Source organism: Diadema setosum, chromosome 8 (genome assembly GCF_964275005.1).
Source record: "Diadema setosum chromosome 8, eeDiaSeto1, whole genome shotgun sequence".
Taxonomy (NCBI): Eukaryota; Metazoa; Echinodermata; class Echinoidea; order Diadematoida; family Diadematidae; genus Diadema; species Diadema setosum.
Genome location: NC_092692.1, coordinates 9,891,902 through 9,912,953, shown reverse-complemented (window position 1 = coordinate 9,912,953; position 21,052 = coordinate 9,891,902). Strand labels below are relative to the sequence as shown.

Sequence of the window (21,052 nt, the reverse complement as noted above, 5' to 3'; positions counted from 1 at the left end):
CAAAATGCGTGCCATTCAGTTTCAAAGAAAATGTTAACATGTAAGAGAAAACTTAAATGTTCTCCTTCTCCCCATCATTAAATTCCAGTTGACAATGTTGCCCTTTAACCTGAAAATTTTGTGTCTTCCAGTACCTGCATGCGGAGCAGGCAGCCCGTATTGCCCATGAGCAAGCCATGCGGGAGGAGAATGAGAAGAGGTGGGCAGCGTTGCAGAAGCTGACAGAGGAAGAAGTGCTGCATGTCAGGGAAGGACAAAAGGTGAGAAGCAGTGATGTCAGCTGTGTGCTTGTCCTTGAGTTAACTGAAATGATCGCACACCAAACTCAGCTGATAGCTTGCTAAGTTTGCATATTTTCACTTAAGAATTAAATTTAAACAACTTTGACGGAAGAATTTCATGAATTTGAATAATCATGCAGTACCCACTGCAAACTACAAGGATTAGAACCAGCACTAGCTGTCGGATGGATAAGACGCCTATCCGGAGAACAGGAGGTCGTGGCTTCAAATCCTGCTCGAGTATGAATGCCCATGATTTCTATTGTCATGGCTACTACTGAAACACTGATCAATTCAGTGCATATTTACATTGATGTAGGATAATTTGTTAATCAGTTGCAATAAAGACAACTCGCCAGAAGAATTCATGAATTTGAATGATGAAACTGTTGGTGGCTTTAGCATGAGTTTTAAAAAGAAGAATTGACAGGAGGAGGACACAAAAAAGAATATGAAAAGAAAAAAAAAAGAAGAAAAGGGTGATGAGTAGGAGGGAACTAAAGAAGGACAATAGAGAAGAAAGGAGAGAAGGAGAGAAAATAATGAGACAGAAGGAGGAAAGTTATAGAATGAAAGGGATGAGAAGGATGAGAATGGGAAAAGGGTCTGAGGATTTGATTGGAATGTATTATGCTGTTTTACACCATGTTCCCGGCAACCACGGCAGCCACGTTTCAGGCCACCGTGGATAAAACAGGATGAATGTGAGACAACGCTGTGAGACGGGATAGGCAAACGTGACAGGTTGCGATTGCCGTGTCAGATTTTAAACTGTAAAAAATTTGTCACAACAGTCCCGGAGCTAATGAGGAATCTCGTACGCCGTAATCAAATGGAGTGGACCCAACAGAACGTAGCGGCACGTTACAGGCCGTAGCAGGATGCTATGGAAAATATTTATAGTCTAGCATGACCAGACACCGTGAGAACAGCATCTGATAGCCACATGTTCACCAGGGCGAGGACTGGAACGAACAAGACTGGAATGGGAAGGAGAGAACTACGTTTTGGGCGAAAGGGGCTGCGTGGCTGCCAGGAACATGGTGTAAATGCAGCTTTAAGGATGAGGAGGAGAGGAGGAAGATTAATGACTTACAAGGTATTAGAAAAAGAGGAGGGGGAAGAAGAAGTAAGTATGTGGAAGAGCAAAACTTGCAGTTTCATTATTGTAATCATCTCTTTGTTTGGTCCACAGCTGGACAGGCACAAGAACCTGGGAGGCATCAACAAGATGGGTGATTCGGTGGAGAAACTGGAGAGGCAGGCAGCTGAAACCAGGAAACAGCTGGAGCAGGTCATGAAGGCTGAGATTAAGACAAGGTTAGATTCAGGGGTCTCATTCTATTCACTGTGTATACCACAAAATTACATACCAGTTTTACGAATTCAATTAAGATAAAAATGAAGGATGTTTAACTCAGTAAAGTGGTCCCGCCTTACATCTAACTGGATCCCATGGAAGACCAGCTATTGCAGCTGAATATGGGCTATCAAGCCATCTTCTCAGATAGAAATGAAACAAACAAACCAACTTCCACACACAACAGCACAACCAAGTCTCCCTTATTATGCTGGAGGCTTCCACCCACCCCCCCCCCCCAAAAAAAAAAACAAACCCAAACAAACAAACAAACAAACAAACAAACAAACAAACAAACAAAAAAACAGGATTTTTTTTTTCAGGCTCATACAAGAGAGAATGTCAAAAACCCAGATGATTGGAGAATTAACAGTGCCCGTGGAGATCCCTCATTGCTCTTTGGAACCTCCATAATTTTGATGTAAAATTGGCTGCAGTTCTGTGCAATATAGTGTGAAGTCATATCATTACATTTCTTGAGGAAAAGACAAATTTTGTCTTAGACCTATAATTATGTTCATTGAGAGTGTCTGCTGCTGACAGAACATTTCTCCCCCCCCCCCCCCCCCCACACACACACACAGGCAAAGCCAGGACAAGCAAATCGAGACCAAGATTGAAGATGTGCAAGAGAAACTGGGAGTGGCTATTTCCACCCTGCAGCAGGCCATTGGTGGTATCAATGAGCAGGTGGCAGTGCAATCCAATGTGGTGAGTCACTCAAGGAATGTGTTTGTTTGTATGTGTATTCCCTTTCCACCTGTTGCATTGAGTACCAAAGTGATGATGTCAGTCTTTTGTTATAGCTGTGTTTGAAACCAGGTGCAAGCATGGTTACTGACAATAGAATGCCAGGTGATGATATGGGTTGGAACCAGGTGGAAGCATGGTTAGCAACAATAATGTTTACAGATAGTTTGAGTTGTTTACAACCAGTTTCCATGGCGATAAATGGCTGTGACATTACACTTTGGTATTCTGTTGCCCTCAATTTAATTTGTTATTGATTTGTTATTGATCTGTCAACTGCACCACAGTTGAAAGGTTCAGTTCACAATAGTCAACTTGAATAAGAAATGTATGGAAATGTGGAATACATACATGATACAAACTACTGTGAACTAACTGCCCTCACTTTTTATCGTGAGCATAGTTGAACCAATAAGCAGAAAGTCTTTCAGTAGTGGCATATTTGACCAAGTTTGTCTCTGATTTGATTTCCTTTCTGTTACATGGCAGAGTAGATGTTCACTGGCTGAAAGCCTAGTTCTTGAATATCAAAGTTATTGTTTTATGCACATCCATGCTTGACCAGTCTTCTATTGCAAATAAAGACATGCCTTTCTAGGACTTTTGCTTGGAATGCTAGTCATAGATTCATATATCATTTCCAACTCCCGTGATGACAAGCAATAATCCTGACTGCTGATTAATCTATGCTATAGCAGTTGCTCTCAGAGTACCAGTATTAAAGTTACTGTTAGAGCATTTCATTTCCTGATGGAAATGGTAACTGCTCATTTCTAACTTGTGCAAGGGATACTACCCAAGCAACACTGAACCACTGCACTACTACTCAAGTCATGGAATCCTACTGCAACGATACATGGAAGAAAAAAAAACCCCATAAATCATACAATGAATGAAATTGACAATTTGTGACCCGCTACAACAAAATGATCCTAAAGTCGGGTGATGTCGATTATTTGAAAATTGCTTGACAAAATTCCCTAATCTTTCTGCTTTAAATTGATATATAACACATCTTATGAAAATAATCGGGTGCGGAGATATCGATGTTTAAAAGAGAGCATGTCGAGACGTATGGGAAATCACTGTTTCGAGAAAAGCGCCCTAAAAGTTTTCCTTGCGACGCAATCGCGATCAAGGGGCACGTAGTCAGTTTTCACCTCCGGACAATAGAAGGTAAACCCTAGCAACCCCCGAAATGCTCATTCAAGCACAGCGTCGGCGGTCTCCTCACCGACCAATCAGTGACCAGGATGCCAGGAGAAGCGGCTGGGCATAGCGCACCCCGCCCGCACGCACCAGTCGACTTGGCAGTGTGCGAGCTTCACGCTTCGGTTAGCGGCAAGCAGCAAACTGACCAATGAGATCACTCCGGTCGTTGTTAGGGGCGGAGCCTGTCTGTGGCGCTCAATCCAAATTTTCGAACCGGTTTCTGCTTGGTTGAAACGCCAAAAACATGGCCCAGAAAAACGCTATTTTTTGGTCTTTCCTTTCATCATTTTGCTTCAAAATTTCGACAGATGATAGAAGACATGTCAGACTCCAATAATATGTCAAAGTCAGAAAATCGTAAGTTTTGACCAATTATGATGCTCTGACTTCAAACTTGATTTTCACGGCTTCGACCGTGCGCGACTTTAGGACCTTTTTGTTGTAGCGGGTCACATTTTTCCCTCAATGTATCTGTCCTTGCCTGCTTGTCCTTATGTGTGTGTGTGTGTCTGTCTGTCTGTCTGTCTGTCCCTCTCTTGATAACCCTCTCCTGTTATTCCTGACCCATGCAGAGTCAAGACAAATTGTCGGCAGCCTTGGAGGAGGCTAAGCAGAGCAGCCTGAGGGGCCTGGCTGACCTGGACACAAGGCTGAATTCCATCAGCGGCAAACTCAATACCCAGGAGGAGACTCTAGAGGACAGGATAGTAGCGGTATGCGTGACATTGCCAAGGGCATCAGCCATTCATACTACTAGGGCCTGTTTCGTAAAAATTGAGTGTATGCTGCAATCAATTGCAAATTGTGTTTCATAAACAACTTTGCAATTGATTACAAGTAACGCTCAATCTACTGAGAGTTACCCTTGATTTTTCTTGATATCGAGCCCAAGTGTCTGTATGGAACAGAACTTACGCTCAATTTTGAAATTACGCTCGATTCATCAAGTTACGCTCAATAAATCAAGCGTAAGATCATTCGCAACTCTTTATGAAACAGGCCCCTAGTGAAATGCCACAAGATTTCAAACTTTGCAAAACAAGTGCTAAGCGATCTCAAATTTTGAGAATGATGATGTCACCGGATTTCAAAACTTGAGAGGTTTTCCTCAAAATAGACCATTTTGTAGTTCCACTTTGCACACCGGTAGAAAAAAGGTCATTCATACCAAAAGGCGTGTTGGTTTTAATTTCACTTAAATAAGCATTTGTGATGTAGAGATTATTCATGTGATCCTTATAAAACAGTGCTTCGGCTTGCCAGTACGTCCATCTGACAGTAAGCCTGGTATTTGGCAATATTGAAAGAAAAAGATGTTAATGCATTCAATGCCAAACAATTAAATGTCAGTTTCCACAAGTATGGGCCATTCTGGTCAATTGCTCTCACAAGCTCATTCTTTGTTTGAACATGCATTTCAAAAATTATTATGTCGGGCTAGCTAGCTTTATGCATAGCCTATGTTAGCAATAGCAGTAATTAGATAGTAAAAGTATCATTATTGTTGCTTCTATGTTACCAGTGACTACCCAACGTACTTCATTTACACTCCTCTCATACATCTGATTCCCTTTTCCTTGTGTCTCATTCATTTTCAGGCTGTGGAGGCTGCCATGGCAGAACAGGATTCACAAGTGAGTTCTTATATACCGTTGTCCTCCTCCAAACAAACTTTTTAGCTCATCGTCTTTGCTATTATTAGACTTTAATATCAGGATAAGGTTTTGTGGATGTTGCTTTGTGGCAGCCATACAAACTTTTTAGCTCATCGTCTTTGCTATTATTAGACTTTAATATCAGGTTACGGTTTTGTGGATAGTGCTTTGTGGCAGCCAAATACCATGTTGTTTTGTTTTGTTTGTTTGTTTATTTGTTTTTTTACATTGTGTTTAGTTTGATTTATTATCTTCCTTTTTTCTTCTTCCTTTGACCATGAAATGTGGTTGCAGACAACAATAGATAGTGGGATAGAGACTTTTAATTGCCACATTGACATTGATTGATTCATTTTCAATGACGTCACATAGGGGATCTGATTCATACGTAGGAATATGCTCAATGAATTCTCTCTGAATTGCCTGAAGAGAAGTGATGATTTGATGGTTTTTTGCCATTTTCAAATTAAGCTATGGTGAAGTGTTGATTCCATGATATATATTTGATTACAATCTCAATAGATCAAATCCCAGTTGACATTTATTGATGATTTATAGTCTCCTCTGCGTGGGAAGCAATGTTTAGATTGTATCAGTGTTTGGATACCATGGTTACGTGTTCATTGGCCAGAGTACCTTGATGGAGCAAAATGATAAGAGACTTAGGCTCTCCACTTTCAATGAAATGCACATACAAAAAAAAAAAAAAAAATGTGCTGTGGCTAATTTAATTGTCACCCTTTGTACAATGTGTTCAAAAGATCGCAACTACTGATATACATTTTAACAAACATGTCGGAAAAAAGGAACCTGTAGGATTCAAACCTCTCATCTGCTTTTTGGGCAGCAACACTATCATCGGGCCATCCCTGGTTGCCAGCGGTGACACGATAAACTTGGAACAAATACCCAGCTCCAAAATTCTGACATTGTTATGTTTAGTAGTCCAAAACAGACAAGGCATGTGAAAGAAAGATTATTAATACAGAGGGGTGAAGATAAGCTTTTGCTGATATTTTTATCAATTGTTACCCACTGAACAAATGTACATGTGTATCAATCTTCCCATAATTGAATTCTTTGCCCTTCTGTCATGCATTGGATTGAACTTTGACCTCTATCCTCCCTCCTCCCCTAATCCCTTCAGATCATGTCCAAGGCTGTGGAGGAGCACACAGAGAAGCTGGATACCATGGAAGACTGGAAGGACAGTGCGGATAAGAAGATGAGCAACATCAAGGAGCGGATGGATGAGCTTGGGCCGGAGATCAAGGAGATGAACCGCACCAATGAAACACTCCAGGAGGACATGAAGGGCCTCATCGACTCAGAGGCTAAGGACAGGTGGGGATGATAGGACCGCTTCTTCCCATTAACCCCCCCACACTCCGAGGCTAAGTACAGGGAGGGATGATAGGACCGCTTCTTCCCTTTAACCCCCCCCCCCCTTAACTCTGAAGCTAAGGACAGCTGGGGATGATAGGACCACTTCTTCCTACTAACCCTTTTTTCCACCCCTCCCCTCCCCTATCCCTTGACTCCGAGGCGAAGGACAGGTGGGGATGATAGGACCGCTTCTTCCCATTAACCCTCTTATCCACCCCTCCCCTCCGCCCCTCTTCTCCCACACATGACTCCAAGGCTAAGGACAGTTGGGGATGATAGGACGGCTTCTTCCCGTTTACCCCCCTCACTTTGACTGTCCCCATTAATACCCCTCGTGTACTATCCCTACATGGTTAGCAATATTAGCAATAAGGTCCATAATATTTTGATCGTAACCTTTACACCCCTTGTTTAAGTCTTGTGCCATGATTAATACTCCCCCCCCCCTCCCAAATATTGTGGCGCACCTGATCACCCCCTGCTTGATCCACCTTTACCCTCTCTTCCTGCAGGATCCGCGATGTGCAGATGATCCGACAGGAGTTCTCAGTCAAGTTCACCCAGATGCAGCAGCAGCTGGAGTCCAATGCCCAGAAGGGGGCGGGCGGGGCCGCACCCCAGGCTGCGGCCATCCCTGTCTCCCAGAAGGAGAAGCTAGCAGCTGGCAAGGGAGGCAAGGTGGACTCTGCCGTTCTGGAGAAGATTGATTTCATGGACGAAGAGTTGAATAAGGTCAGTTTCAATGTAACTCATGATAAATATTGCCATGTTGTTGTTGTTGTTGTTGTGTGTCTGTCTCATGCAGACTACAAGTGTGTACCATGTTTTCTGTTCACTCTCCAAACGAGCTAAGTCAGAGTATGTTAGTATGTCAGAGGTAGAACAGCTAGATCTTGTACATGTAAATTCTCTCCAAATATGTTTGCCAAAAATGTGAAATGTGACACGTCATTGAAATAATGGCAAAGAGTTTCTGCAAGAAATTTATGTTAAATCATTTCATACAAAGGAATTGAATGCATGGGTTATGATGTACATTGCAAGCAGAATGTGTTCTTCAAATGATTTCAGGACACATCAGTGATCTATCCATGTGCTATTTATTAGAAGAATGCGTATCATGCAGAACTTGTGATATGAAGACAGAAGTTTACAGGTGGCTTCACAAAGCTCACAGGCAGCTGTAAGGTCTCTATGTGAAGATCAGTGGCTGATTTGTGGATGTCTATGTACACTGAATCTCTGCCTCATTGTTTGCTGGACTATTGCACATCATACACACCCACAAACAAGACCCATCTTCATTTACTCATGAATCCAGTTTTGGCAGATCTAATGTTCAGTCTGTACTTCAGAATTTTGATAGGGCATGAAGTTGAAATCTGTCTCAACAGTAATTGAGGGCCTTCCCAATATGAACAATGAATTCCTATTAGAATATTCTCATACCATTTGCAAGAGTAATCTTTATGAAATTGCTCTTTTCACACAAAGATTTAGACCAACTGATCTGTCAAATTTTGGCATTTCAAAAAAAAAAAAAAAAAAACACCATGAAATCAGACTTGGACGAATTACTCACTTGCTTCTTTCTGCCACAGTGGTTCGGTATTTGCTTGTCAGCCATCTGTGCCTGTTCTTTGTATTAAATTTGATCCTTGTCTGATCACAGCATTTGCTTTTTTTGTGCAATCATTACCATGATAACTGTCGCTATGCTCAGTGTTTTAACGTTAACATTTGTATTGACTCATCCTGCATTGCGACCACAGCAAAGGAGAAAGGTTGATGAGGTTTGTATCTCCAATGGCGTAGTTGGTGCCTTGTTTGTTATTATTTTGTTGCTCTCTCACACCGAGTAATTGATTTGCCGTACTCACTCTGCACACCTGTGATGTCTTTCTTTGTTTTCACATGTATGTGTAAGTGTACCAAGATCATACAGTGTCGTACACGATGTTTACCACCTCATTTAATAATAATAATAATAATAGTAGACATTTATAGAGCGCCTTTTCCACTGGATGCAAAGCGCTACGACATGTCATCCGTGGTCGCCATAGGAGATAAAAATACATACAAAATACCAGGCAGTGACAGTATCATTTCTTGTGAATCATTAACTCGACAATGAACTGATTGATAATGAACTGATTGATATACATACGGGAGAGCAGAATGAAAAATGATGTTGAGATTTGTGTCCAGTATTCCACACCAAGCAAGTAAGCCAGCAGCTGGTGATATGTTTTGCTTTGGCAGCATGTGTAATAATAGGAACAAAGGAAATGTAGTAACTCCATTAATGATATTAAATGCTCTTTTGTTTATAGATGCTTTTTTAAAGAATTCAGATACATTGTACCCCCTCCCCCCCCCCCCCACTTTTATGGCATTCAAGTAGAGAAATAATGGTTTGACTTAAATTGTATTGTTTGCATGCTTTTTCTTTTATAGATTGTCTTTTTATGAGCCTGCATGCACCGCAGTATACATAAATTTGATTGGAGTTACCCTTGTTTTATCTCTTAGATGCTTCTGACAAGGATAAACTACCTCCTGTGGAAAATAAATGTTTGGTGTTTACCATATCAGAATCAAACAGGCATTTTGTGTTTAGGCTACAATCTCAGTGTTGTCAATGTAGAACGTGAAAAAAAGAATTGACTGCAGCAGGTCATTACAATTATTTCTGACTCAGGCAGATTGATTTCAACATTCTGCTGGGTGCCAAAACATCCCCTTTTCAGATGATTTGAAATAAACTGTTGCAAAATCAGTCTTAGGAGTATGCACTTACTCTATGCACTTTATTCATCAAACATTTGAACCCTCTAAGTTCCCTTCCACATGCACATTTTTGTTTTTGTGATCAATCATGCAATACATTCTAAATGAGTGATTTTGATATCGTGTTGGGCCCATGTAAGGTGAATATACTGTTGCCTTACTTTAGAGCCCGCACATATTGGTAGTATCTTATTTACTAACAAAATTTTCTGTGTGTATCAAGTTTGATTTTCCTTTATCAATGTTTGCGATATTCATCTTGGACTTATTTTCCCCTCCAATGTTTGTTTGTTTGCTTGGTTTTTGATGACACCTCCATCACCACATGACATAGGTTCAAATATGTCAGTAGGCAGTTGGTTGGTTTCCCCTAACATATTACATGTATGCCAGAAAGATGATTGTGTTTTCAGAGTTGATTTTTATTCCTTGTTTTGCTGATACATATTTTTTCCCACTGTATAACTATGCACATTATATTGTTTCTGTTCCACATCACAACACTTTGACTGTATGACCATGAATACCCCGGGGTATTACCTTCATTCATACACACTATGTGTTCAGCAGCACTCGTATCATTGTATGAAGAGCATGGCATAAATTTTAAATGAGCTCCTAGGATAATCATCCCAGAAAAGTGTTTATACACGTATTTGTATTTGCTGTGTATGATATACAAAATATGTTTGCATGACCCATTTTATATTGTTTATAGAGTGAGAGTCATGAAGTTTTGATGGATGTTGTAACATTATTCAACCAATGTGTGCATGATCCCAAACCAAGTGTAAATCCAAAATTTGTGTGTTATTAAACTTTCCTTTTTGTTCAAGCAGAAAGTTCTGGATTTTTGTTTTTCTCCATTGAAATTGTTTTTTTTTCTTTTGTCATACTTAAATCTGAACAGATTGTGATGGAATGGAGTATCTATATGTTGCAGATTACCATTAAAATTACTGATGTTGAATAAATGAAAAGTTTCTATTTAAGTTTTTAACCAACAGGTCACATTTTAATGATGATCACTCTATTGCATTATGTAATGATTTGCAAACTTTCAAACTTGAATTTAATTGGAATAACTTCCAAGAAATCAGAATTTCTTCAGTTTGTTACTGCTCCAGAGTTCTCTTTATCCAAAGAAAAAGAAATATGCAGTCTCTCTGTTTCTGTGAAATGTTTTCCATGGATAGTTCAGAATTCTAAAGTAGGTCCATTATAATTCATACATGAGTATAGGAAGAGAAATTCAGACTTATTCACGTACGTCATTAATTGCATACATACTTTCTACCATTACGAAGAAAAACAGGTTTCAAAATAAGAATGAAACTGCGCAAGATTCAGGTGCACAACAAAATTGGTTTATTTCAATTTTCATTACACTTCAGTGAATGCGATACCTTTCCCCCTTGGTCACTTTTGAGTACTGTATGTGGTCATCAATCCATAGGTCAAGGAACAGATGGCCAAAGTGGAGAGCAGTGTCCAGACGGTCAGGGTCCATCTGACCAGGAAGGTGGAGAGTGAGACCAAGGCGGTGAGTTCACCATGAGACAGCCTAAAGAGCTGCTCTTCAAGTGATATGTGTGATTGATGAGTGTTCCACCATAAAAATGAATGTGAATGACACCCAAAGGGTGCTAGCAGGATGTGGATTGGTGCCTATGAGTGGGACTATGCTCTAGAAAGATAAACAAGCACACATACAAAATCCTGTGTGATATATTATCCTGGTAGAGAATATGTTGATGTTTTGTGTTTGTTGGTTTGTGTTTGTTTGTTTGTTTGTTTTTTTTAAGGGGGAGGGGCAGTTTCTAAAGATGAGGGGCACAAAGTAAACTTCCTTCATTTCTGAGATGCTTACATCTAAATAACTCAAGATAGGAAGTGTGTCAGGAATAAGTGATGTAAAACTGAGAGCATGACAGGAAGTGTGCGGGAAAAAAAAAGTGCATGATGTTTAAAGGGACTGTACAGTTCTTGTTGAGGTGGGGATTCATGTTTTGAACATTCCTAAGTGAGATAATGAAAAACCTCTTATGAAATATGAAAGAGCATGTAATTTTAAGAAGGATTCAACGTTTATTTGATGAAAATTGGTTTTCAAATGGCTGAGATATCCAAAAAAGTGCTAATAATAAAAGGCGACATTAGGATCTCTTTGTTTCACCTTGTTTTTGGATATATCAGCCATTTAAAAACCGATTTTCATTGAATAAACTTTTGATACCCCTTAGAACTGTATGCTCTTTGACATCTCATAGAGTGGTTTCTGAATATCTCGCAAAACATTAAAAGCTAAATCTCACCTCGACCAGAACTGTACATACCCTTTAATGTTAGGTGTGTTGTCTCGTCAAAGAATGTTGAGTGTTTTGTGTGCTGGTTCATGTACTATCTGTGAGTAGGTTGAACTTATGAACACTTAACTAACAAGATTTTACACAGTCACCGAGATGTTTTTGTTTTGGAGAACAGTGCACTGACTAACTCCCACCTCTTTCTCACATTTTGACCCACACTTCCTCTCCTCCTCTGCTGTAACTCTCACTCTTGGTGTGTCGTGCAATGGTGTGATGTGTTACCATAGCGACGGGAAGAGATACGCGACCTCCAGCTGGTCCTTGAGGAGTTCAAAGACGAGGTGGAACCAATTATCGAGAAACTGAAGAAGGAGGAGAAAGAGAATGATGAGAAGGAGGGATCATCAAAAGGAGACGACAAAGAAGACGATGGCGGAAAGAAGAACGAGGATGATGATAAGAAAGATGATGGGGAAAAGAATAATAATGATAGCAAAGACAAGGATAAAGATGGCAGAGATGCAGGTGGTAGTGGTTGAAACGACTGAGGGACATGAGCAGAAAAAAAGATCTTACCTTTTGTATTCTTCCTGCAAGGAAAACAGCCCTCTGTAGGGGTGATAATCGATGGCATCTTACTTTTGCAGCAGAGCTCGTAATAGCTACAGCGTTGTGGTGTGAATTGGTGTTGTTGTTGTTTTGATGAAGTCCATTATTTTACCAACAGTATTTTGTTTATGAAGATTTATAGAAGAAGCTGATGAAAACTACACCTTGAATCAACTCCTAGGTAGCAAGATGGGCCTATCGTTGAATCTGTAGAAGGCTTATTGCACTCTGAGACAGAGAGCGAAGCTGGCAGAAGCTGACACACAGTCCAATGACCATGTGCAGATTACATATATATGTAGCATGAAAAACAGTATCAGCTGTGTGAGCTATGTGTGTGGAAGCTTAGTTGCATCCAGTGTGTGCGAGCGTGTGTGTTTTAATATGTTTGTGTGTGTGTGTGTGTGTGTGTGTGTGTTCAAATCCAGATAGGTTTTGATTCCCGAGTCCTGCCGGTATTCACACATCAGCCGGAATTCACGAAGGTGGTAGAAATGAAACCATGGTTTAAACCATGGACAAAAACCATGGAGCGCTAAGTGTAGCATGGAATATTTCGTTACGAAATTGGTCATTTCGTTGACAAAATGACCGTTTCGCTAACGAAATTATCATTTCGTGGAAGAAATGTTAATTTAGTTACAAAATGTTGTCCTTTCGTTACAAAATAATCATTTCATCAACGAAATGACTGATTTCGTAACGAAATATTCCATGCGACACTTGGCGCTCCACGGTTTTTGTCCATGGTTTAAGCCATGGTTTCATTTGTACCACCTTCGTGAATTCGGGCCTAAATGAGAAAAATTTGTATTGATATTTGTGATGTGTATGAGTAACAGTTAATTGATGATGTAGGAGTTAGCCTAGCGCCGGAGCGATTCCTATTTGAAGTGTACAGAGTGAAAACCCTGTGAATGAAAATTCTTTAAATCCTCAACAGGTCCTCGTAGATTATTAGCACCTATCCAATGTCTTTAATGTGAAACCATAAAACAAGAAGGTAGCCTTGACCTATCTGCAGTGTAGAGGTGCCAAAAATGCCAAGTCCTGTACATTATATCCTTGTGTACATATTTTCTGATATCTCACTGTGTAGGCATACGTTTCATGAGAGGCAATAGTTCTGAAAAATGAAAAAAATCTTGCCAAATATTAATTGCAGATAAGATTTCACCACCATTCCACTTTGACTCTTTTTGCAGCAGAGTCTTGTGTAAGTGCACTTTAGTGTAACATCTCAAAGATGGCATCTCACTACAAATTCTCCAACTCTTAGATCAAACCATACCAGCAGTTCAACTCTATCTAGCTTCACCAAGCTTTGTAGATAGGGCTCCACAGGTTTAGCGAGCAGTAAGGCTTGTTTTGTTTTGTTTTGTTTCGTTTTTTAAAGTTTATATGGCACCAGTCAGAATTCTCTGATGAGCTTGCCACCAGTCTAAAGTCCAGTTTCCTTTGCCTGTTGGGAAAACTGATGAAGCTGTGCCATTTAGGAATTGAGGAGTTTTACTTTATTTGGAGAAGTTATTGTGAGGATAAATTGTGTAATGTCCCCTAGTAGTCCCTAAAAATCATTCTCGAGAGAAATTCAGTGTCGATAGCAATAGCCGTGATGTTTTATGCGACGAGTGCTCTTTGGCTAGGTGCATAATAGTCAGTATTCAACTTTTTACTGTGACCAGTTGTTCATTGCTCAATAGATTAATGTGGTAGGCTGTAATTACCTCCGCCAAGGGGGGAGGTTATGTTTTCGTTACCGTTGGTTTGTTTGTTAGTTCGTTCGTTAGTTTGTCCGTGTGCAAAATAACTCAAAAAGTAGTGAACGGATTGGGTTGAAACGTACAGGAAAGGTTGAGAATGACACAAGTAACAAACGATTAAATTTTGGTAGTGATCCGAGAATTTTGGGGGAATTTATGAAGGATTTTGATATTTTGGCAGGTAGGGTCAATGAACTTGGGAGTTCAGGCTGCACGTATTTGAGGTTTACATGCGCGCACTAAAGTGCGTGCTCTAGTTTCTGCTAGGGCGAGGCGCGCCGTGCAGCTGAGGGTTTATGACGTAACAATGGCTTCTATATTGGGAAATCGGGTGACTTTCAGCACACTATAAACACTTTTAGCATGCTATGGGTGGAAATCACTGATATCTATATGGAAGAACAAGATCAGTGATGGAAATGAGCTGCATGCTTGGCAGGGGTCTGCGCTCTCAGAGTGCTTCTCTAGTTTATGAAAGTGACGATTCACCAACTGTACGAGACAAATCCAAAACTTGATTGAAAAAAAAAAGAAAGATGTTACATATAAACATAATATTTCTTTTGGCATAATTCCCATCCACACCCACTATAGCTTACAAATGTATATATGCTGATGGCATTGTACATTGGTTTGCTTTGTGTGTAGATACTAATAGGTAAGTTTTTTGCCATAACTCAAAATATCCAAAACCTGCCCACAGTGAGTATTGTGACAAAGTGTTCACAATGGTAATATTTTTCTTTCATTAGCTGATTCGAACATGTTTGACATGTTCCATAAGCTTTGTGTAAATGGTGTGGGAATACTAGATATTGTCGCTTGAAGTTTGAAGAAAGTATAATACACCAAGGCAATTTGATTTCAGTTTGAAAATTAGAACAGTGTGCTTCCATAGGATGATGGGAAGGGAGCATGCATAGATCTGTTCTGAAATTTTTGACACAAAAAAAAAGTGGCTTGGCTTGAATCCACACATTTCTCAACAGTCATCATGTGTGATATCTTCCTTTAAAAATACAATAAACATGATGTTGCACATTTGGGTGACTTTAAAGAGAAGTCCTTTCACATGATTTTGATTTTAATTTTGGTTGCCCCCCCCCCCCTTCACAGATAGGTCTTTAACTTTCATTTTACTTTTGTTTCACAATGTTGATATCAAATATGATATTCTGTGGTGATGCTTGATCACAGACAATGACAACATTAATGCTTTGCTTCACAGATCTAACTGTAATGTTTTTATTCATTTTTTTCTTCAAAATTCAAGGCTTCCCACAAACCAGATTCGAGGTATTATGTTACTCATGGCATGTTTTACATGTATGTACATGCCACATCTGGGAAATTGTTAAGGGTTGTAAAGTATTTAAACCAGTTCACTTTTTCTCGTCCATTCTTTAGTTGGTGTTTTTTTTTTTTTTTTTTCTGTCGGCATTATCTATACAATGTACTTCAATACTCGATCACCTTGATGTTCTAGTGTGTCTGAAATATAATTGACAAGATATCTTCCCATAGTCTTTAACACCGCAGTTTCCCAGTTACAACAAAAAAGGGATTAGAGTAGTCTTCTTTTTTTTCAGTATATTTTTCAGTATATATTTTTTTTTTGTATATACAGGTAAGAGCCTATTTAAGTGCATTATTAATTAGTCAATATGATATGTAAATAAGAGTACCAGTGACTGTACAAGCTGTATGTGTGTTGATATATATATATACATATACATGCATAATGTTAAAGCTATACATGTAATACATATTTTGATAGTTGTATGTATATATTCAAAGTATTTGGTTGTTGAGAGCTTTCTATATCAAGGAAGGGACAGATGCCTTTGTGTTTATAAAGCCTTTAGCTTCAGTGAAAATATGCAATGTTGCAATACATGGCAATGCTTGTGGCAGAGTTCAGGGCCCTGTTTTATGAAGAGTTAAAATTGATTATATGTAGTTGATTTCAACTGTACATTGTAAGTTTATGGCAGCCTGTGTAGTAAGGAAATTTAAAATTTGATTTTATCTTTTAATAAAACTGGGCCCAGGTCCTGATTGCAACTGCATCTATGATAATTTATTCATGTTGCATGTGCTAGAAGAAATGGGTCTGCAAAAGTGTTCCTCCTTTCCTTCAAACACAGTGACGATATTCATGTCAATAATGAAAAAAACAAAACAAAAATGTGTGAACTATCTGCATGAAAGAGACTGGTATTACCACAAACCTCTCTTCCTCATTTACATTGTGATTTACCATGCAAACTTTCAAACAACACATAAAGAGGCTGCATTTCTGTAATGTCGTCGCTGTGCAGTACATATGTTTACAACATTGTAAAGCAGAAGTAGTTCTGATACTGTTAGTGATGTGAAAACAAATAAACAGACAAACTTACAGTGTGTGGAAAGAAAAGGCATGTTTTAATGGTAAGGTAGCTGTATCCATGCTGTCAGATACTGAATATCATGGATCAGGACCCTGTTTTACTAACATGAAAATGATATCGAGCCAAACATAAAAAAAAAAAACAACTCAAAATTGGGACAGATTCAGATCAGATCAAGTTGGGAAAGATGCATCTGAGACATTCAAGATGTACTCTAGAACTTGGAATGGTAAGTGCAAGATATTGTTCCCAAATGACTTAGTGAAACAGTTCCTAACTTCCACTGACTGATTGATCCCTCTTAAACATATTCATGCCTATGTACATACAACATGGCAACAGAATTACACCATACAACTCTTTATTATATATTTTAAAAAATTGTTTTGTTTTGGTTTGGTTTTCGGGAAACCTGGGCCCTGTTTCATAAAGCTGTTCGTAAAGTTACGAACGACTTACAAGCGACTGGTGATCAGTTCTGATGTGCTATACTTATCAGATTTTCAATAATTCAGCAAAAGAATTGATCACCAGTTGCTCGTAAGTCGTTCGAACAGTTTTATGAAACACCCCCCTGGACCCTGTTTCACTAGCATGGGAACTATAACGAGCCTAACACTGCCCCTAGAGTTAGGACAGATTAAGATCATGCGTATCTAGTTGGGAAGGCTAGAAGATGTATTGCAGATGGTGGCAAGGTAGGGGCAATATATTGTTTCTAAGTGGCTATGTGAAGTTGTTCCTAACTTTTTAGGACTGATTAATTCCAAAATCGTCCCTAAGATCAGTTGGATTGAACTTAGGATCGAGTGTAGAGCTTAGTGAAACAGACCCCAGGTGGTGGAATAGCTCTCAAGACTGAAGTAATACTTGTAGTTCTATGAGTTCTATGTAATGGTATACGACCAAAGGCAAAAGCTGATGTTAGGATCATGGTAATTTACCTTCTTTCAAGCTGTGAAGACCAATATCACTGTACTTAAACACCACATGTCAAGATATATGCCAACACTTGTAAACTGATAACAATTTCCATACAATGTTGCACTTTAAGTGAGATTGCTATGCGAGATTGTGCAGCAGTTGCAATGAATGTGTTGTGAAAATATTTCAAGTTGAAAGGCTTGTTGCAAAGACTTTATATGCAAAAATCTTGAGCTTTATCACCTTCAGAACAAATTATATTGATACATATTATACAACATGTAGTTACACGCACAATGTCATGTATGTGTATCATCAGGTATTTTAGCCTATTTTATGTAATAAAATATGATTCCAACAGAAAAGATGCATCACATTTCATTAGCCTGTTCTTTGCTTTCACGTGTGCAGTGCCGTTGGTTTGTTACCGTCTTTGTTACTAATACTCAATCACATACTCCTCATACACCATGTGGTTAAGATTGTACTTACTAACGCCACTTTCAGTTTAAGACAGTAGTAATTCAAAATTATTTTTGATATGCATTCCAAGCAGAACAAAGTAAGTGAAACAAAGTTGTCCTAATAAAAGGTAGGTCCCACCTTTTATTAGGACCATTTTGTTTTTTTTGGATATCTCAGCCATTTAAAGCCAATTTCGATCAAATGAAATTCCTCTTAATTCCTCTTTAAATAATATTGTATGCTTTTGATATTCAATACAAGTCGTTTCTAATTGTCTTGTAAGAGCTTTAAATGTGAATCCCCATCTCAATCAAACCTATACCATCCCTTTAAGTTCCAAAGAAGTTTTCTCCTTGTGTGATGTTGATGATAACAATTCATCAACCTTGTGTTCGTACAGGGTGATAAAATCTTACCGATCTACAAGGTATTGATATACACGTATAGTAATTGCGCTTTACCGGTCGAGATTAGTAATAGTATGATATGTGCACCATATAGTTACAAACAATTGAAATACCAGTTACAGTAATTGCTTATAGTGTACTAATGTGACTGAAGTGCTGCGTGACGTTTCATATTTGCAGTCCACGCACCCATTTCTTCTCTCCAACACTTCTGCGGATATTGCGTAAGTATCACGGTTTGTTTTGATTGATCGAGAGAATGCTATCCGCCACGGATGTGCGTGCGTTTACGGGTGACCTCTCTGTCTTTCACGTAGCGATCAGTAATCTACCCCAGATATAAACCTCTTATGTCTGTCAGTACAATTAGAATAGATTGGTTACTCTATCATTTGGATCAAGGGTATTTTGGTAAAGTAATGTTGCTGATCACTGTAACCAAAACGAGTGGACTTCCCCGCAGCTGAATTTATGTTGTTAGTTTTTTCCCCCACAGAAACTACACTTGCATTCAGTCAAACATTGCGTGAAACGTAATCAATGCAACGTAGATCGACTCTTTCATCCACGTATTTACTCGTATAGAGACGGTCAAGTGTACCACGCCCAATACATGCACGTACATCCGGGGTTATGGGGCATTCTCATTATTGCCGTTATCCGTCGGAAGATTGTTCTGTGTTTATGTTTAGTTATGTCCTATGTATATTTTTCATCAGTGTGGTATGATAAGAGAGAGAGAGAGAGAGAGAGAGAGAGAGAGAGAGATAAAAACGAAAAGAAGTGGATGGATACCCTCTTACGTAAGATTTTCACAGAAGTTTCCCAGATTGTGGAAACCTTCGATCAGGAGAAACTTGCAAAGGACCTTTTATACATACTTTGGCTTCATATACACTTGTATATATATGTTTTTTTTTATGTGGTTTGTGGGCGCATTGTTTCAATGCTTTATTAGAATCGATAAGAATATAGTTCATATATCTGACTTTCACGTTGTGATATAGCACATGTTTAATATGACAGAACACGGACGAATGGCAGCTGGTGTGAAAAAAAAAGAAAGAGAAAACTTTCTCCTTTCTCTTTGCATTTGAATTCAGGAGAAAATACAAGTACAATGTAGGCTTATTTATACGTATGATGTAATTGTGGTTAGATATCGTATATGTAATACTTCTAACTCTATAAAGGTTTCCAACCTCTTCCCTTTTACATGTCTCCCAGTGTGCCTTATTATGTTTGCAAGGAAAAAAAAAGAGAAACTCGTAAAAATGTCTAAGCGCACACTTGTTTGCAAACAAAATGAAGGGCAGTTTCACGAACAATGAGTGAAACTCACACTTGCATTAAACTCCAGAGAAAATCAATATAGTTTAGAAGACTGTAAAAGGTGCTGAAGATACTGTACATGTATTTAGATCACCCGTGTTATGTTGACAGTGCGGATGCCTTGTGCCACTCTATAGTACACTGAATGTTCTCATGACTTTGCACACATGGTATAATTTAGGTTGTATATCTCTTGGGTAAGAGAAGCCTTTACTACTGATCAAATTGATTCAGGCAAACTAGTCAACAATAATTGAGACCCCTCTACGACGCTTATGTTATTAAGGAGAATATGCGCCTGACGGTATTTGCAAGATGAAAATTGTAGCAACTAGCAAATGTGTTCTTTTATAGAGATTTGTAAATGTATAATTTTGAAAGTTACTTTATCATGTTACTTTGCAGAACAAAGAGCGGCTGGACAAAATGGATGCTCGCATCGGTGTTATCGAGAACAAATCGGGTGTACCGGTAGGTGGCAGCGGAGCACCATCGGGCGTACCCCCCGATGACGCCGGGTCTTCGTCCGCCTTGAAAGATGATGCCAGCGGTACCAAGAGCGGCGCCAAGAGCGGCGCGAAAAGCGGCGGGAAGAGCGTTGCCAAGAGCGTTGCAAGGACCGAGAAGAGTGGTGCGAAGAGCAGTGAAAGGGGCGATGAGGAGGCAGGCGGTCCGGGTAGTGGCCCAGCTAGTGGTGCGGCGAGCGCTGCGGCAAGCGCTGCGGGTACCGGTAACCGCAGCGGTGAGGGGAACGCCGATGAAGGCGAATCCGGCGGCAGGGGAACCCGAGCGCGAGGACGCGGAAGGCGATCGCGTCGCCCCAGCCGATCGGAAGGCGGTCGGCAGCGGAGCCGCTCTGAAGACGCCAGCAGAGATCGCGGCGAACGCGAATCTCGAGCGGCAGAAGGCACCGAGGATGGCGGTCAGAGGGACAGCAGTCTGGATCGAGGCGAGGCGGCACCGAGCCAGGCGACGACTGCCAGGTCTGGTCCGGGTCGTGGTCGCGGTCGTGGACGCGGTCGCGGGCGAGGCGGTAGCAAGGCGTCCTCACGACAAGGGAAGACCCCACGTGAAGACTACGGTGGAGCTACGAGCCAACAGCTCAGTGAGCACCCGTCGCTGCAATCTGCTGAGCTGCCAAAGAACGTGGAGTCTGTCGAGTAATCGTTCACTCCTCGTCTTTTGGTTTACTTTTTCCAGCAATTCATCTATAGGTTCTTCTGTTCTCGTTATTTCTTTATTGTTCATTAGGTATAAAATCAAAAGTTGCAATGCCGTCCATTTACTATATGACATTTTTTGCTGCATCTATATTGTATCAGGTAGATGTGAATTTACATACAGAATGGGGGGGGGGGATTGCTGAGATTGTTAAGTTTACAAACACCTACACGAAAGCATAGCCCCTGGTGAATA

The 21,052-nt window shown here is 39.9% G+C and overlaps 1 protein-coding gene across 1 annotated transcript in view; it reads left to right on the top strand.

The window, feature by feature from the left end:
- The window catches only part of LOC140231802 (uncharacterized), a 47,545-nt gene extending 26,745 nt beyond the window's left edge, over positions 1-20,800 (top strand). The window contains exons 10-20 of the mRNA XM_072311954.1: positions 132-260; positions 1,477-1,601; positions 2,226-2,352; positions 4,176-4,316; positions 5,202-5,237; positions 6,406-6,602; positions 7,157-7,376; positions 8,417-8,437; positions 10,891-10,977; positions 20,042-20,107; positions 20,300-20,800. Coding sequence (XP_072168055.1) covers positions 132-260; positions 1,477-1,601; positions 2,226-2,352; positions 4,176-4,316; positions 5,202-5,237; positions 6,406-6,602; positions 7,157-7,376; positions 8,417-8,437; positions 10,891-10,977; positions 20,042-20,107; positions 20,300-20,800 — 1,650 coding nt within the window. The remainder of the gene's footprint in view (positions 1-131; positions 261-1,476; positions 1,602-2,225; positions 2,353-4,175; positions 4,317-5,201; positions 5,238-6,405; positions 6,603-7,156; positions 7,377-8,416; positions 8,438-10,890; positions 10,978-20,041; positions 20,108-20,299) is intronic.
- The last annotated feature ends 252 nt before the right edge of the window (positions 20,801-21,052 follow it).